A 15,547-nucleotide genomic window follows, 5' to 3' on the forward strand; every position below is an offset into this window, starting at 1 on the left:
GGGGGCCCCTGATCGCCCTGCTGGTCACCAGAGGTGACCGGCGGCGGCAGGGGGTGGGACCTGCGAGCAGGCGGTGCCAGGCTACCATGGCAATGCCAACCAGTTTCTTCGCCATAAGCATTCGTCCACTCACTCACGCATTCATTCATTCATTCACTCATTTCTTATTAAGCAAATAAGCAGCTACTTGTATTTGAAAAATATTAACATATATTTACAACACATAACTTATTCATCCACAGATGACATTTCATATGTACATAGATTCCTGACCCTCTGAGAGAACTATGAAGCACTACCAGAAATCACAGCCCAGCCCTAGCTGGTTTGGCTCAGTGGACAGAGCATCAGCCTGCAGACTGAAGGGTCCCAGGTTTGATTATAGCCAAGGACACATGACTGGGTTGCAGGCTCAATTCCCAGTAGGGGGCGTGCGGGAGGCAGCCGATCAATGATTCTCTTTCATCACTGATGTTTCTATCTCTCTATCCCTCTCTCTTCCTCTCTGAAATCAATAAAAATATATTTTTTAAAAAAGAAATCATAGCCCAAAGGTTAGGAACCACAATTATAGAGTAGATGCCAAAGAGGTTCAGAAAGAAGGAAAGAGAAGAAACTGAAGGAGTGGAGAGTGATATCAAAGGGTTAGATAAGTAGGTAGAAATTTTCAGAGAAACTGAAGAAAAGATCTTAGGGAGAGGAAGAATATCGACGAAAAATGCAGCGGGGCTGAGGCGGAGCAGTCTTACTAAGAGTCAGAATAGGAGCAAATTATGCAGGCGCTGCCTGCCTCCACCACCAGGGCCAACATTTAAGTGCTTTCTTGCCCTGATAAGTGTTATCTCATTAAATCTTCACTAAGAATAGTTCCCTAAATACTTTAGTCATATAAATGTCCCCAGTTTCATCAGGTACAACTCTAAGTGGTTCGACATCTCGACTTTTCCATCTTAAAAATAAAAAAATGTAAAAAGCCTTCTCTTGACTTAATTTCTCTCTGCAACTATCATCCTCTATTCCTTCAGAGCCAAACTTCTGAAAAGTCACACGTTTGTGTCTGCATTTTATCTTCTCCCATTCATCATTTATCTCCAACCCACTCCAATCTAATTTCCACTTCTACCACCTCAATGAAGCTGCTCTTGCCAAAAGCAACAAAGGGTAAGTCAGCTCTCATCTTACAAAAGACACTCAGCAGCATTCATCAGACCGCCGCCCTGACACACAACTGACTTCTGACATCACATTCTTAAGGCAGGCATTCCTTCTACTTCTCCACTGTTCCTTCTTAGACTCCCCCATCCTCCAAATGTCGGAATCCTCTGAGTTTGATCCTGGGCCTCGAGTCACTCAGCACTTACAATCTCCCTAGGTGATCTCATCCATCTCCATGGCTTTAAGTACTATTGGTAATTTCCCAGTCTACTTTTCTGACTCAGGTTTCTCTTCTGAGTCCCAGACTTCATACCTATATGTTTACTTCAGAGCTCCACTTAGATGCTTCTCAGCTGTCCCATGCTAAATTTGTATCTTTCCTCTCCCTGTTACTCCTCTGGGCTTCCCTAACCACCCAGCAGCTCATACCAGAAACCTCATGGTCATCCCTATCACCTACCCTTCTGTAAGAGAATGAAATGCTGGGCCTCTGTGATTCCATTTATGCAAGCTTAATTTGTTCCCCTGGCCGTCAGGTTAATAGCTTCTTGCATATAGACATGCTAATCATTAGAGCAATTCTGCTTGCAGCTTGAGTTTTACAATAATAGCCCTTTACCATAAGGTGCCTCTCCCGAAGAGATGAAGGGACTATGTACAAAAATAATGATTATGTATCAAAGACTTGCAGGAAACTCAGAAGCAGACTCACATCAACTAGAGTCAGACTAAGAACAAAGAAGATTCACAATCTTCCTCAAACCCCTGCTGGCGCCCAACTGTTTGCAGATCGCAAGCACCTCTTGCCCCTCCCATTTACCCTTTCCTTGACATAAAAGCAGCCTAAACTCTGTACTTTCTTAAGATGAATTTGAAGCATCACTAAGTCTCCCATCGTCTCAGTTGGTGCCTTCTTGGTCAATTAACTTTTCCATATGCCAAACTCTGACATTTTGAGTTTTGGTCTTTCGAAGTGTCGGGTACACTGACTTCGGTCTGGTAAGACTTCACTGCATGCTCTATTGTCCAATCCCTCAGCTAGTTCCTACAATTTTCCTCCTACAAAACTCTTCAATTAGTTCACTTATTTCCATCTCCACTGCCATCACCTAGACCTGTGGTCGGCAAACCGCGGCTCGCGAGCCACACGTGGCTCTTTGGCCCCTTGAGTGTGGCTCTTCCACAAAATACCACGTGCGGACATGCATGTACAGTGCGATTGAAACTTCGTGGAAGAGCCGGTATTTTGTGGAACAGCCATGCTCAAGGGGCCAAAGAGCTGCATGTGGCTCACAAGCCGCCGTTTGCCGACCACTGACCTATACCAAGCAACTATCACCTCACCTGTCTAAGGTGACCATCTTCCAGAGGGTATCTTTGTACACTCTCAATTCTCTCTGATCCATTTCCACAAAATCCGCAGAGTATAGAATTACAAATATGAATTTGATCTTACCATCCCCTTACTTAAAATCATTGAATGGTTTCCTCTTAATATAAATTTCAAAATCCTTAATATGCACTTAAAAAGCCTCAATGGATTTGGCCTTATCAACTCCCCATCACAACCACCCTACTCCTCTCCTCATTCACTCCATACTGCAGTCAATCTAGCCTTCCCTTTGTTCCTCAAACATGACAAATCTCTTTCATCCTCTGTATACTCTGCCCCTTACCCAGCATCACCTGGTCAACTCCTACTTATTCCTCAGTTCTGTCTCAGTACCACTTTCTCAAGGAGGCATTCCTCCCTGACAACACTCATTTCCAGATTAAGCCCTCTGTTACTTAATTGCATAGCCCCTCTACTTGTTCTTTGTAGCACTTCTCACAGTTGTGATTACATGGTTATCAGGTGACTCCTGTTGTCTCCCACACAAAACAGTCAACTACAGAAGCACAGGAGCTGTGCTGTTTGTCACTGTTCTCCCACCACCAGCACAGGGCTTGACAGAGAAGGCACTCAAATATGATCAGAATAGGTGACTGAATCAATTAGAAGACAGTTAAACATAAATTGCTCTGAAGCATTTCATGATGATGAAACTGAGGCTCAGAGAAGTGACTTAACTAGCTCAAAGTTATACAACTAGTAAGTTGTGGTGGCAGGATCCAAACTCATATTAACTCAAAAGTCAATTTTTAAAAATATATCATACTATCTCTAGTATCATATTTAATTTAGCAGTATCTATTCTTCATTAAAAATACAACATCTTTATACACATATTTTGGGCTTAAAATGGTTTTAAATGATTATTTCAGTTTTAAAATAAATGCCCAATTCAGTCTCTCATGTATAAAAATCAATTCTATCCCACCCACAAAAAAACAGCCTGCCACTCACTAAAAATGACCCTTGTTCCTTATCCATGTAATTTATACTTTATTCTACAAAATAAATGTAGCTCCCAGTTAATTTTCATCTCTGGAAGGACCTCAATTACCTTTAAAAAATGGAACCATCACATTAGGGAAAAATGTGCATATTGATTTCCATTTTCTAGAAAACTTTTTGCAGGTCTCTTTTGGAAACATATTTCATAATAAACGTAACTATTCCCCAAGCCATCCATCAAAATAAAAACTATGCCAAAAATCCTTTTGGTAGAAATTAGTCTAAATCACATTCTCTAGCACAGTATTTTACAAATCAATAACTTTGCTAACTGGCAGTAGGTAGTCAATAATCATTTGGTTGATCAATCACACAAGGTACTCCTACAACTAATGTTCTATTTTCTTGAGAAAGCAAATATTGTTATTAACAATAACTCCTATTGAAACACATAACTAGTAAGCATTTCTTCAACATAAAGGTAGGAAGGGGTCATTTAACCCATTATAAATATTGTTAAAAAACTATTGTCAGTGAACATTTTAAAATCCAAAATAAGGTTAAATTAGGATTTCTGGCCAAAACCGGTTTGGCTCAGTGGATAGAGTGTCGACCTGCGGACTGAAAGGTCCCAGGTTCAATGCCAGTCAAGGGCATGTGCCTGGGTTGCGGGCACATCCCCAGTAGGAGATGTGCAGGAGGCAGCTGATCGATGTATCTCTCTCATTGATGTTTCTAACTCTCTATCTCTCTCCCTTCCTCTCTGTGAAACATCAATAAAATATATTTTTTTAAAAATTAGGATTTCTGATTCATGACCTAATTACTATTGAAGTCATAATATATAACAAAAAGGGTCATGAATTTTTAAAGAATTAAAATACTTTAAAGTATACTTAACACTCAAAACTTATCACAACACTATAGTAATAAAAAATAGCGTGTTACTGGCATAAAGAGAGACATATACAATCAAAGAATTAGAATTGACAGTCCATATGGCCAACTGATTTTTAACAAGAGTACTAAAATCGCTCAATGTGGAAAGAATCATTTTTTCAACAAACTATGCTAGGACAACTGGATATTCTTATGCAAAAGAAGGAAGTTTGGACCTTTACCATATGCCAGAGAGAAAAATTAATGCAAAATGGATCAGAGACTTAAATATAAATGCTAAACTCTTCAAAGGAAACATAAGTGTAAATCTTCATGACCTTGGTTGGATTAGACAATGGTTTCCCAGATATGACATCAAAAGCACAAGTAACCAAAAAAAAAGATATTGATACGGTATAGTATACAGAATATAGAAAGAATCTTATAATTCAACTAGAGGCCCAGTGCACGAATTCATGCACAGATGGGGTCACGGGGCGGGGAGGAGAGCACCAGAATGCAATTGGCCCTCCAGGGAGGTGGTGGGACACCCTTGCAGGCCCAGGATCTGGATCTGTCCTGCTGACATTCACGATGGTTATTGGGAGCCACCTGGCAGCCACTTTATATTGTTTCTTCTTTGCAGAGCATCTAGGGAGGGGAAGTGGCCATGGCTGACTTCTAGAAGGCTGGCAGCACTGTCAGGATCATGCTGCTGTGCTGGTCCATTGGTGCCTGGCCCATTCTCCGGAGATTGGACCTGCAGGACTACTGAAGGAGTGAGTGGCTGCAGCCCGGGCTGGTGGGCTGCCAGGATGGGTCTGTCAGTTGAGCAGCACTCCTGCTGTGGGAGCGCACTGACCACCAGGGTCCAGCTCCTGCGATGAGCACCTGCCCCTTGGTGGTCAGTGCGTATTATAGCAACAGGTTGTTCTGGTTGTTCTGTCACTTAGGCTTTTATATATAGATAGATAATAAAAAGACAAACAATCAGCCCTGGCTGGTGTGCTCACCTGGTTGAGCATTGTCCCATGCACCAAGGAGTCGCCAGTTCAATTCCTGGTCAGGGCACATGCCCAGCTTGCTGGCTCAATCCCCAGTAGGGGGTGTGCAGGAGGCAATCCATAGATGGTTCTCTCTCATGGATGTTTCTCTCTCTCTCTCCCTTCTTCTCTCTCTCTAAAATCACATTTTAAAAAAAGACAAACAACCTCATTTAAAAATGGGCAAAGGCTTTTAACACATTGCGGACCAATAGTTTTATGGCTAGCTTTACCCAGTGGCCAGGTAAGTTTCTATTGAACGAGTACAAAAACCGTTTTACATAAATGTTAAAGGCACGCCTTAAAATTAAATACCCATTGCATTTTGAAGTTATTCATTACATGTTATTACAAGCTAATATCTTTTTAAAGTATAATACTTTGTAAAACACTGTATAATATGAAAACATGAGAATTCTCGTGATCTGTCCGCAATTTAATAGACATTTCTCCAGAGATACAAATGACTAATAAGCACATGAGAAGATGCTCAACATCATTAGTCATTAGGGAAATGCAAATCTAAACCACAATGAGCTACCACTTCACTTACATAGGATGGCCAAATTTAAACTACAATAACCCAGAAAATAAGTATTAGTGCAGATGTAGAGAAATTAAAACTCTTCTAAATAGGGAATGTATAATGGGGCAGCTGCTATGGAAAACAGTTTGGCAACTCCTCAAAAAGTTAAACATAGAATTATCATATGACCCAGCAATTTGACTCCTAGGTCCAAGAGAATTAAAAACATATGCTCAAACAACTATATGCCAACAAGCTGGACAATATGAATGAAATAGAAAAATTCCTAGAAAAATACAAACTCCCAAAACTGAATCAGGAAGAATCAAAAAACTTGAATAGGCCAATAAACAACTGATGAAATAGAAGCAGTAATCAAACTCCCACCAAACAAAAACCCAGGCCCAGACAGCTTCACAGGGGAGTTTTACCAAACATTCAAAGAAGAACTAACACCTATACTTCTCAAACTATTTCAGAAAATCTAAAAGGAAGGAACACTTCCAAATTCTTTTTATGAGACCAGTATTACCCTAATTCCTAAACCAGATAAAGACACTACAAAGAAAGAGAATTACAGGCCAATATCCCTGATGAACATAGACGCCAAAATCCTCAACAAATTATTAGCAAATCGCACCCAACAATATATTAAAAAGATCATACACCATGATCAAGAGGGATTTATTCCAGGGATGCAAGGCTGGTACAATATTTGCAAATCAATACACGTGATACATCACATAAGTTGAAAGAGAAAAATCACATGATCATATCGATAGACGCAGAAAACACATTCAACAAAATCCAACACCCATTTTTTTATAAAAACTCTCAGCAAAGTGGGAATAGCGGGGGCATATCTCAACATGATAAAGGCCATTATATGACAAACCTATAGCCAATGGGCAAAAACTAAAACCATTTCCCCTAAGAACAGGAACAAGACAGGGATGCCCACTTTCACCACTCCTGTTTGACATAGTTCTGGAAGTGCTAGCCATAGCGATCAGACAAGAAGAAATAAAAGGCATCCAATTCTCAATGACATGATATTGTACATAGAAAACCCCAAAGAATACTTGTCAAGCACACCTGGGAGTGAGTCATTAGCCAGAATAGGTGTGGCCACTGCAAGGGTGTGGAATCTGAAACACTTAACTCCTAATCAGAGTGCTGAAAGAAGCCAGACTCAAAAGACCATATTTTGTAGGATTCCATTTATAGGAAATGTCCAGAATAGGCAAATCCATAGAGATAGAGCATAGATTAGTGGTTGCCAGGGGTTAGAGAGGAAGAAATGGGAGTCACTGCTAATGGGGGGAGGGGGGTGGTGTGATTAAATGTTCTGGAATTAGTGAATGGGGAGGATGGTTGTATAATCTTGCAATTATAATAAAGATCACTAAATTGTACATTTTAATATGGTAAATTCTAAGGTGTGTGAATTATATCTCTTTGGGGTAGATAGGCAAAAAACATCAAATCATAAGGAAAAATTCAAGCTGGCTTCACACATCTCCATGACAACATTTAATGCCAAGAGACATTTTTACAACACCTGTAAGAAAAAAAGAGTAAGCCAAGGATTTTATTGCCTACTAAGATGTCCTTTGAGTATAAAGCAATTAAAAGAAGTTCTGAAAATATTGTAAAAATAGTATCCCTATGTTGTTCCCATGATTCCTTATTGAGAAACTACTAGAGGATGCACTTTAGCCAACCAAAGGCTGACTGGGAAAGTCTTCATCAAAAGTGCTTGGGTGGGCACTATATATATTTAACTGAAGAATTAAGACTAAATCAGAAGGATATGAGGGTAATAAAATAAAACATAAATATTATAGGCCATAACAAAATATAAATGCAAGTAACAAAAACTGGAAGGAAGAGAGTGAGCAGGGAGCAGGAAGTATAATAAGCTTACTGATTACCTTGATGTAATAGCTGAGAGTAAATGAATACCCTTAAAGCTCACAAAGCAAGTAGTATAAGCATTCATAATAGTGCAAATTTAAATATATTGTGAATAAATATTATTGGCCATTGACTAAAATTGGGTGATGATAACGAGAAAGAGGAAGAGAGAAGAGAGGATTTAAAAAGAATTTTACCTTTGTTTATCGAAACACAACTAATAGTTATTATCAATAGAGAACTAAAGCTATCATATAAAGTAACTAAGAAGACAAATATACAAGCCTTACTAAATATCAGAACAATAAAAAAGCAAAGAAAATCAGACTACACAGTGAAAGGCTTAAAATTTATACATATAAAAACAGAAAACAAAATAAAATAGAATGACAGAACACTGATAAAATATAATCTGACATATCAATAAATGTAAATGGATTCAACTCATTAAAAGAGATTTTCAAATTGATTGATAAAGCAAAACCTAATTCTATACTGATTATTAGACACATATCTAAATCAGTCATTTAAAAAGTTCAAAAACAAAAGGATGGGCAAAGATATACCAGGCAAATGTAAACAAAAAGAAAGTAGGAATTGTTTCACCAGCTCTTTATCTGAATCCAGAATCTGAAGTCTTACGCACTAAAAATACTGCTTCATGAGCTTCTGTAATACTGCACATGGGTACGTATGCATGAATGAATATATATTTCCAAAAGAAAAGCTATCTAGAATAAATTACTCAATTACATTTGATCTTTGAAATAAAGCTACTTATCAAATTTGAAGTACCACCAGGCTGCTGAGTTTAAAGCATTTAGTAATATTTACCTTTAATGGTTTATTTTCTATATAAAAGTCAAAACACTGTATTGATATCTCCTCAGCTGAATTTATGTCAAGATCAGTTTTCAACCTAACATCATACAGCAACTCCTCACTCTAATGGGTTTATCGTCAAGCATTCAAAAATTAAAATTCCAGTTGGACTATTGTTCTCTGTAAAAAGAGAGACTGAAGTAGGATTTTTATCACTTACAGTACACTAAAAATACTTCCGTTGAAGCAACATGTTTTTAACTTCTTCCAGAAATCCAGACATAATAGAAGCTCAATAAAGGTGTGTTAAGTTAGCAAATGCGGTATTATAGGATATGTATTTATTTATATGTATTTATATGTATGTGGGTGAAAAACGACGCAGTTTCAGATTTATATTTGGGGATTGCAATACCTGGATATCAGACCTTTCAGGAAGGTAGGCAGCTAAAGCACCTCAGCTGGGGCCAAGAAAGAAAGAAGGGATCGTTCAAGAAATATGTAGACACTATGGAGCGCTCTGTGAGCATCGGGCACCAAACTGGGCTCCAGGGTTATAAAGAAGATCATGTCTCCAGTGTCGACAGAGCAGGTAAGGGTCTCGTGACGCCTTACCCCCCTCCCCCCCCCCATCTCCAGTGAGTCAAAGCCAGATCAAGACATCTGACTCCCAGAGTTGTAAATTGCAGCGTTCTCTCCCTTGAACAATGCCTTTCATATGTTGACAGGGCTCACAGTAAAACAACACTTTCAGTAGCACTACCTACTACAGATAGATACAAACTTTTCTGATCTTTTCTATTTAACTCTATTATATTTTACTTTTTAAAAATGTTCATCTTGCCAGAACCGGTTTGGCTCAGTGGATAGAGCGTCGGCTTGCGGACTGAAAGGTCCCAGGTTCGATTCCGGTCAAGGGCATGTACCTTGGTTGCGGGCACATCCCCAGTGGGGGGCGTGTAGGAGGCAGCTGATCGATGTTTCTCTCTCATCGATGTTTCTAACTCTCTATCCCTCTCCCTTCCTCTCTGTAAAAAATCAATAAAATATATTAAAAAAAAATGTTCATCTTGACACACTAAATTGGTTTATGACTCAATCAAGGTGGAAAAATACTGCTCTAGAAGATATATTTTCTACATTTTTCTAGAATTTCAAGGTCATATATAATTCCAAATATTTTTTTCTCACAGGGTGAATTTGTATCCCAGTAAAAAAACACAATCAAATAATCAACCCACAAAGACTAACATAGAACCATGACAGCTGTCACTTGGGGAGTAGGAGGAAGCTAAACCTAATCTCCATCAGCTTTCCCTAAAACCACCCAAGTAAATACCCACTCTAAGAAAAACAGCATTTGCTAAGCAAAAATAGTTTAGTGGCAAGTGCCCTGACAACCCCAGCTCCCTTTCAGCTAGACTATGGCCCAAAAGACTCACCCTATATAACTGGTGCTTCCAGTTACAATAAATATTTTTAAACAATTTTGTGTAAGAGACTTTAATTAAATGCGTTTGGATGGGGAACAATGAACTTATTAAAATAAGTGAATGAGAATCAAAACAAACACATTTTATTTTTAAAAATTCTCTCTGGAATTTGCCAGTGTCCACTTAAGTTGAGGGGAGAGAAGTGTACTGATTTATCACAGATCTGAATCATTCATTAAGCTAGTACCTCTTTTGGTGTGCCCTTGAAATATTAGAGCAAAAGCAGTATACACATTTTCCTCCACGTGAGATATTTCTTTTTTTTTTTTTTAATATATTTTATTGAGTTTTTACAGAGAGGAAGGGAGAGAGATAGAGAGTTAGAAACATCGATGGGAGAGAAACATCGATCAGCCGCCTCCTGCACATCCCCCACTGGGGATGTGCCCGCAACCCAGGTACATGCCCTTGACCGGGATCGAACCCGGGACCCCTCAGTCCGCAGGCCGACGCTCTATCCACTGAGCCAAACCGGTTTTGGCCACATGAGATATTTCTACAGCCCTTCCCACGAAAGGAAATCCAGTACCAACAAGCATCACTACTTCGTCTCAAGCTACAGATGAACAAAACAAACCCCAATGTCTTCAGAGATCTTTTAAGAACTGTGTTCCCCCCATGCCCTGCCTAGAAGCACAGGTGATTAGAGTGATACCCAGTTGGTAGGGGCACATGCCTGGTTTGTAGGCTGCATCCCTGGTGGGGGTGGCCGATCCCTAATTCTCTCTTATCACTGGTGTTTCTCTCTCTCTCTCTTTTTCTCCCTTTATAAATGTAATAAAAACATATAAAAAATAAATATAAATAAATAAAAAGAACTGTGTTCCCCTAACAAGACATAAAGTTAGAAACCAGCAGAAAGGCCAAAAAACCCCTTTCCGTCCTCTTTGTCTTCTCCAGCTCTGAGAACTCAAATGAAATACAAAAATGTTCATTCAAGCCCTAGCCGGTTTGGCTCAGTGGATAGAGCGTTGGCCTGCAGATTAAAGGGTCGCAGGTTCGATTCTGGCCAAGGGCATATGTCTGGGTTGCGGGCTTGATCCCCAGTAGGGGCCATGCAGGAGGCAGCCTATCAATGATACTCTCTCATCATTGATGTTTCTATCTCTCTATCTCTCTCCCGTCCTCTCTAAAATCAATAAAAAAAAGTATATTTTAAAAAAAATGTTCATTCAACTTCATTCCCCATCCAAGAAGCATGTCTGAGTTTAAAGGACACAGTTTAGTGGCATTTGCCTCAAATTAAAAGATAATTGTATAAAGCTTGGATAAATCTTCGGGCCTTTCCTAAAAGAAACCTATTTAGAACTATGTTTAGAAAAGTATTCTTTATAAAGATAAAATGCATTTTTCCTAAGAAATAGGAGAAAGCCATACTGACTATTCATTAGCTCTGTCCAACAAAACTTTCTGTGATGATGGAAATGTTATACATCTGCACTGTCCCATACAATAGCCACTAGACACCTAGTACAGAGCACTTGAAATGTAGTTGGTGTGACTGAGAAACTAAATTTTATTTCATTTTAATTAATTTAATTTAAATAGCCACAGAGTCTAGAAGCTACCATATAGGGCAGTGTAGGATTGATAAGCAACATAAGCTGTGTAATCGACTTGTCTTAGACAGAATACCACATTTTGAAAAAATGATACTCTAAACCAATATTCACTTTTCAGCTTCCTAATTAATATTTAATTAATTCATATTTAAGATTTCCTTGGAAGTGGTTTTTTGACAAAGTTTGGCAATTTTTATTCTAAAACATGAACAGACAAGACCTGCTGAGAAGAATTCCTTTAACAAGGTTCAATTTTCCATCTGTGAAATTTCAGCAGAGTTTCAGAAAGGGAGGCAAAAACAAAACTTAAACCCATCCTCCTCTTGATACAAAAGGAAGAAATGAAAGATAAATTCCTACAGAGGTTATGACGACCTCCTAGACTAGTGATTTTCAACCAGTGTGCGAGCGAGGGCAGGCACACTGGTGTGCCACAAGAATTTTTAAAACATGCAATAGCTGACTATTAAGTCGGGGACACTGACTTCTTTTCCCTTAGATTGTCAAATTTAAAAAATGACAACAGCCAACACAACAATAGCTGTCCAATGTAAGTCAAAATTATATCTTTTTTTTTATCAGATTGGCAAAAAAAAAAAGTAACATTTTTTTTGGTGTGCTGCAGAATTTTAGTAATTAGTTTATGTGTACCATGAGATGACAAAGATTGAAAATTGCTGTCCTAGATGCTTTTTTGGGTACATCTGCCCATCGATCCCTGCTTATGTTTGCTTAAGACCCAGTTGCAGCTTTCAATGAATGTCATTCCTACATTTGTTTGACCTCTTGACGGTGCTCTGTTATGATCAAACCATGACCAGACCCTCTAAAAGTAGTCTACCTATAGAAATACCATTTAAAATAAGCACACGAAAATAATCTACTCTTAAATGAGACAAACTGACCAAACGGTCAAAATACAATAGCCTGAAGACAGCAAATGCTTCAGAGAGACTAAAATGTGCAGATCATGTCAAGACCAAGCAGGTGGCCAAAGAAACATGCAGTTCCATAGACAGCAAGGAAGAGACACCCCAAGAAAATATGCTTAAAATACACTGCGGCCCTGCTGTGGCCATAGGATAATTAACTTTAACTTCAAGCAGCATTACAACTGCACTCCTTACAATCTCAAGGTCAATGCCAAATTAAATTTTTTCAGTTTCTCATCATGCTAACACATACACAAATATACTGCACACACAAGCACAAGCATTTCAGTAATTCCATCGAGTTTAAGTAGAATGAACTTCGAGAATTTACATCTAAAAACACTATCAACTCATTTTTAAAAAGCAATTTAAGTATACCATACAGAGAACAAAGCCACTCGTACCATATAGGACTCTGGGGAAGCACAAACTATATACAGCAAAGCAACTCTAAAACAGCAGTGCAGTTCAGGTAAATGTTCAACACCATAGATGAGAACTTCATTTTTTTCTCTATCGCCCCTACTGCTACCACGAGGTCCTATGAAAGGACTAGAAGCTCACTACTATGCCCAAAAAGCATTAGGATCTCAACAGAACATATGACAAGGAAGCAATGTATACACTACCCAGGGACTCTGGGGTTTTCAGTATCATAAATGGCATTGCCAGGAGGAGGAAAGGCCTCATCTGGGGCGACTGAGAGCACTCTGACCTAGCAAGAGTCTGTCAGACTCCATAAAACCTGGGTGCTGTCAGTCCTTTTCTCACGTGTCTGGCAAAATCTGCAGGTGCAGCCTGGGCAGGAAAGAGGGAGGCAGAGAATTTAAAATGGGGAACTGCTGTGCTGTTGGAGCCTGAGAGTATCTTCCTCACTCTTCTAAGCTCCGAACTACAGACTCCACTGACCCACACCATCTACAGGAGCCCATCAGTCATAAAAATCTAAAAGCCTCAACAGCCTGAGACAAGTGCTAAGAAACCTCAATGCTTTTTTTCATCATCCCAATTCTTAGGGGGAAAAAAAAGTCAAATCAATATACTACACAATGGAGAATTTTCATCAGTGAGGCCCAAGTTCTCACAGCACATCAGGCCTCAAAACAGAAAACAAACCCTACTTCTCCTCTAGGTCTCTAAAAGTCCACTCCAGAACAGCACTGATCCTGCTTCCCAAAATGCAAGGCAAAGCCAGAAATAAAGATGTGCTTAAAGACATTCAGAAGATAAATTCGCTTATATGTTAAACTGAACCTTTACATTTAATCTTCTAATACAGATTTATGAGATAAAACAAAGGTTCTATAAGCAAAAGAAACGTACGTAACAGAAAAGAGTCATTTTTTGTTTGGCTTAAAATGTTAACAGTACAATTATTACATTAAATGAAAAAAAACATATTAAACTATCTTAACACACATATAGCTCACAATCCTATTTCTAAATGCCCACTGTTTATGAGCTAAATATCTTCCCTCTTCATTTTATAAGCCTTCAAATTCTATATAACCCACTCCTATTTCTCTAAGAGAGCTTCTGCAGACCGGTTTTACTAACTGTCAATCACATAAATAACATGTCATTGAAGGAATTTATCAACATATAGTTATGAAATTATACTGCTGAAAATGCCCTTATTATTGGGATTCTAAAGAAAAAAACTCAGAATTGTTTTCTATGTATTTTTCAATAGTCCAAGCGTAAAAACATCGTCCACCCAAAGTATAACATATAGTTAATCATGGCTCCTGAACTAAGCAAAAACAGTACATACATAAAGCGGAAGGGCTCCCGCTCTTACCTGTATATCCAGCATACCATCCCCAAGAAGCCACCATGCCTAGGAGCCATTTGTACATGATTCCTTCAATGTACCAGAAGCTCTTACTGTCCAGCACGCGCAGGGGCTGAAGCACAATCACATAGAAGACGTAGGATGAAATTGCAACCAGGTTGTTGGCAACCATGAAGGCAAACCTCATCAGGGCTTTCACCAAGATCCAGCCCAGCCAGGGAGCTCGTTCCAAAGTCACAGCCATTCTCACATGGGAGTCCGTCCTGTCTTTCTGAGGTGAAAGGAAAATGCATTTTAAAAAGGCACACGGGTTAAACACATCCAAACAGCCACCAACACAGAAAATCGTCTCCAGCACACACAAATAAAAATAAATAAAAGAAAATCAGGGATCTCAGTACCTCGGTGATCTCTCCGGGAAATTCCAGAGGGGGACAGAGAGCGAGGGGGGAGGAGCCGCACAAGGTCAAGGGAGCCGCTCACAGAGGCGCAGGGTATGTCACAATATATTTAGCAAAGGAGAGCGCCGTGCCCACGAACTAACCCGGCGGCCGTCCTCGCACCGCGCCTCACTGCAGTCTTCTGTTAGACACTCAGACAGACAGACAGACCCACTTGCTTCTGCCACCCTCAGGCTCTCCCAACTGAGGACACGAGTGGCGAGAAGGCTGGCACCTCTCGATCAGATTTCCCAGATTCCGGAGACCCGGTACCCTCTCCAACACCATTCACGCACAGAATCAGTTTCTCGCGTTGGCAAAAGGAGTTCCGCTTAAAAAACGCTCATTTGCGCAAAGGGGGCTTTTGTTTTCCTTTTTTAAGAAAGAAAGGCGGGGGGCCCAGAAAAGAGGCAGAAAGGTGAGAAGAAAGCAAATGGGGGGTAATACAGCGAGAAGGAGGAAGGACAGGAGGAGGGGAAGGCGAGGGTCAAGGGATGGAGGGGATGAAGTCCCCGAGCGGAGAGGGCCGGGCGCGGGGGAGGATGGAAGGAGCGGGGAGGCGGGGGCGACGACTGCGCCCGGCTGGCGGGTGGAGCCCGCAGCGGTTTCCGCGGGTGGGGACGGGGTCGGGGGGGCGGTCTCGGC

The 15,547-nt window shown here is 40.0% G+C and overlaps 1 protein-coding gene across 4 annotated transcripts in view; it reads right to left on the minus strand.

Annotated features, from left to right (window-relative positions):
• The window catches only part of LPGAT1 (lysophosphatidylglycerol acyltransferase 1), an 83,833-nt gene that overhangs the window by 38,740 nt on the left and 29,546 nt on the right, over positions 1-15,547 (minus strand). For 3 of the 4 annotated variants that reach the window (XM_006771270.2, XM_006771269.2, XM_006771271.2), the window contains exon 2: positions 14,469-14,733. In XM_006771270.2, the coding sequence (XP_006771333.1) occupies positions 14,469-14,706 (238 nt within the window). In that variant the 5' untranslated portion in view covers positions 14,707-14,733. Of the gene's footprint in view, positions 1-14,468; positions 14,734-14,863; positions 15,307-15,547 lie in introns of those variants that run through there. The other variant, XM_006771268.2, reaches the window with a different exon arrangement.

Source organism: Myotis davidii, unplaced genomic scaffold, assembly GCF_000327345.1.
Source record: "Myotis davidii unplaced genomic scaffold, ASM32734v1 scaffold1525, whole genome shotgun sequence".
In the NCBI taxonomy this organism is placed as follows: Eukaryota; Metazoa; Chordata; class Mammalia; order Chiroptera; family Vespertilionidae; genus Myotis; species Myotis davidii.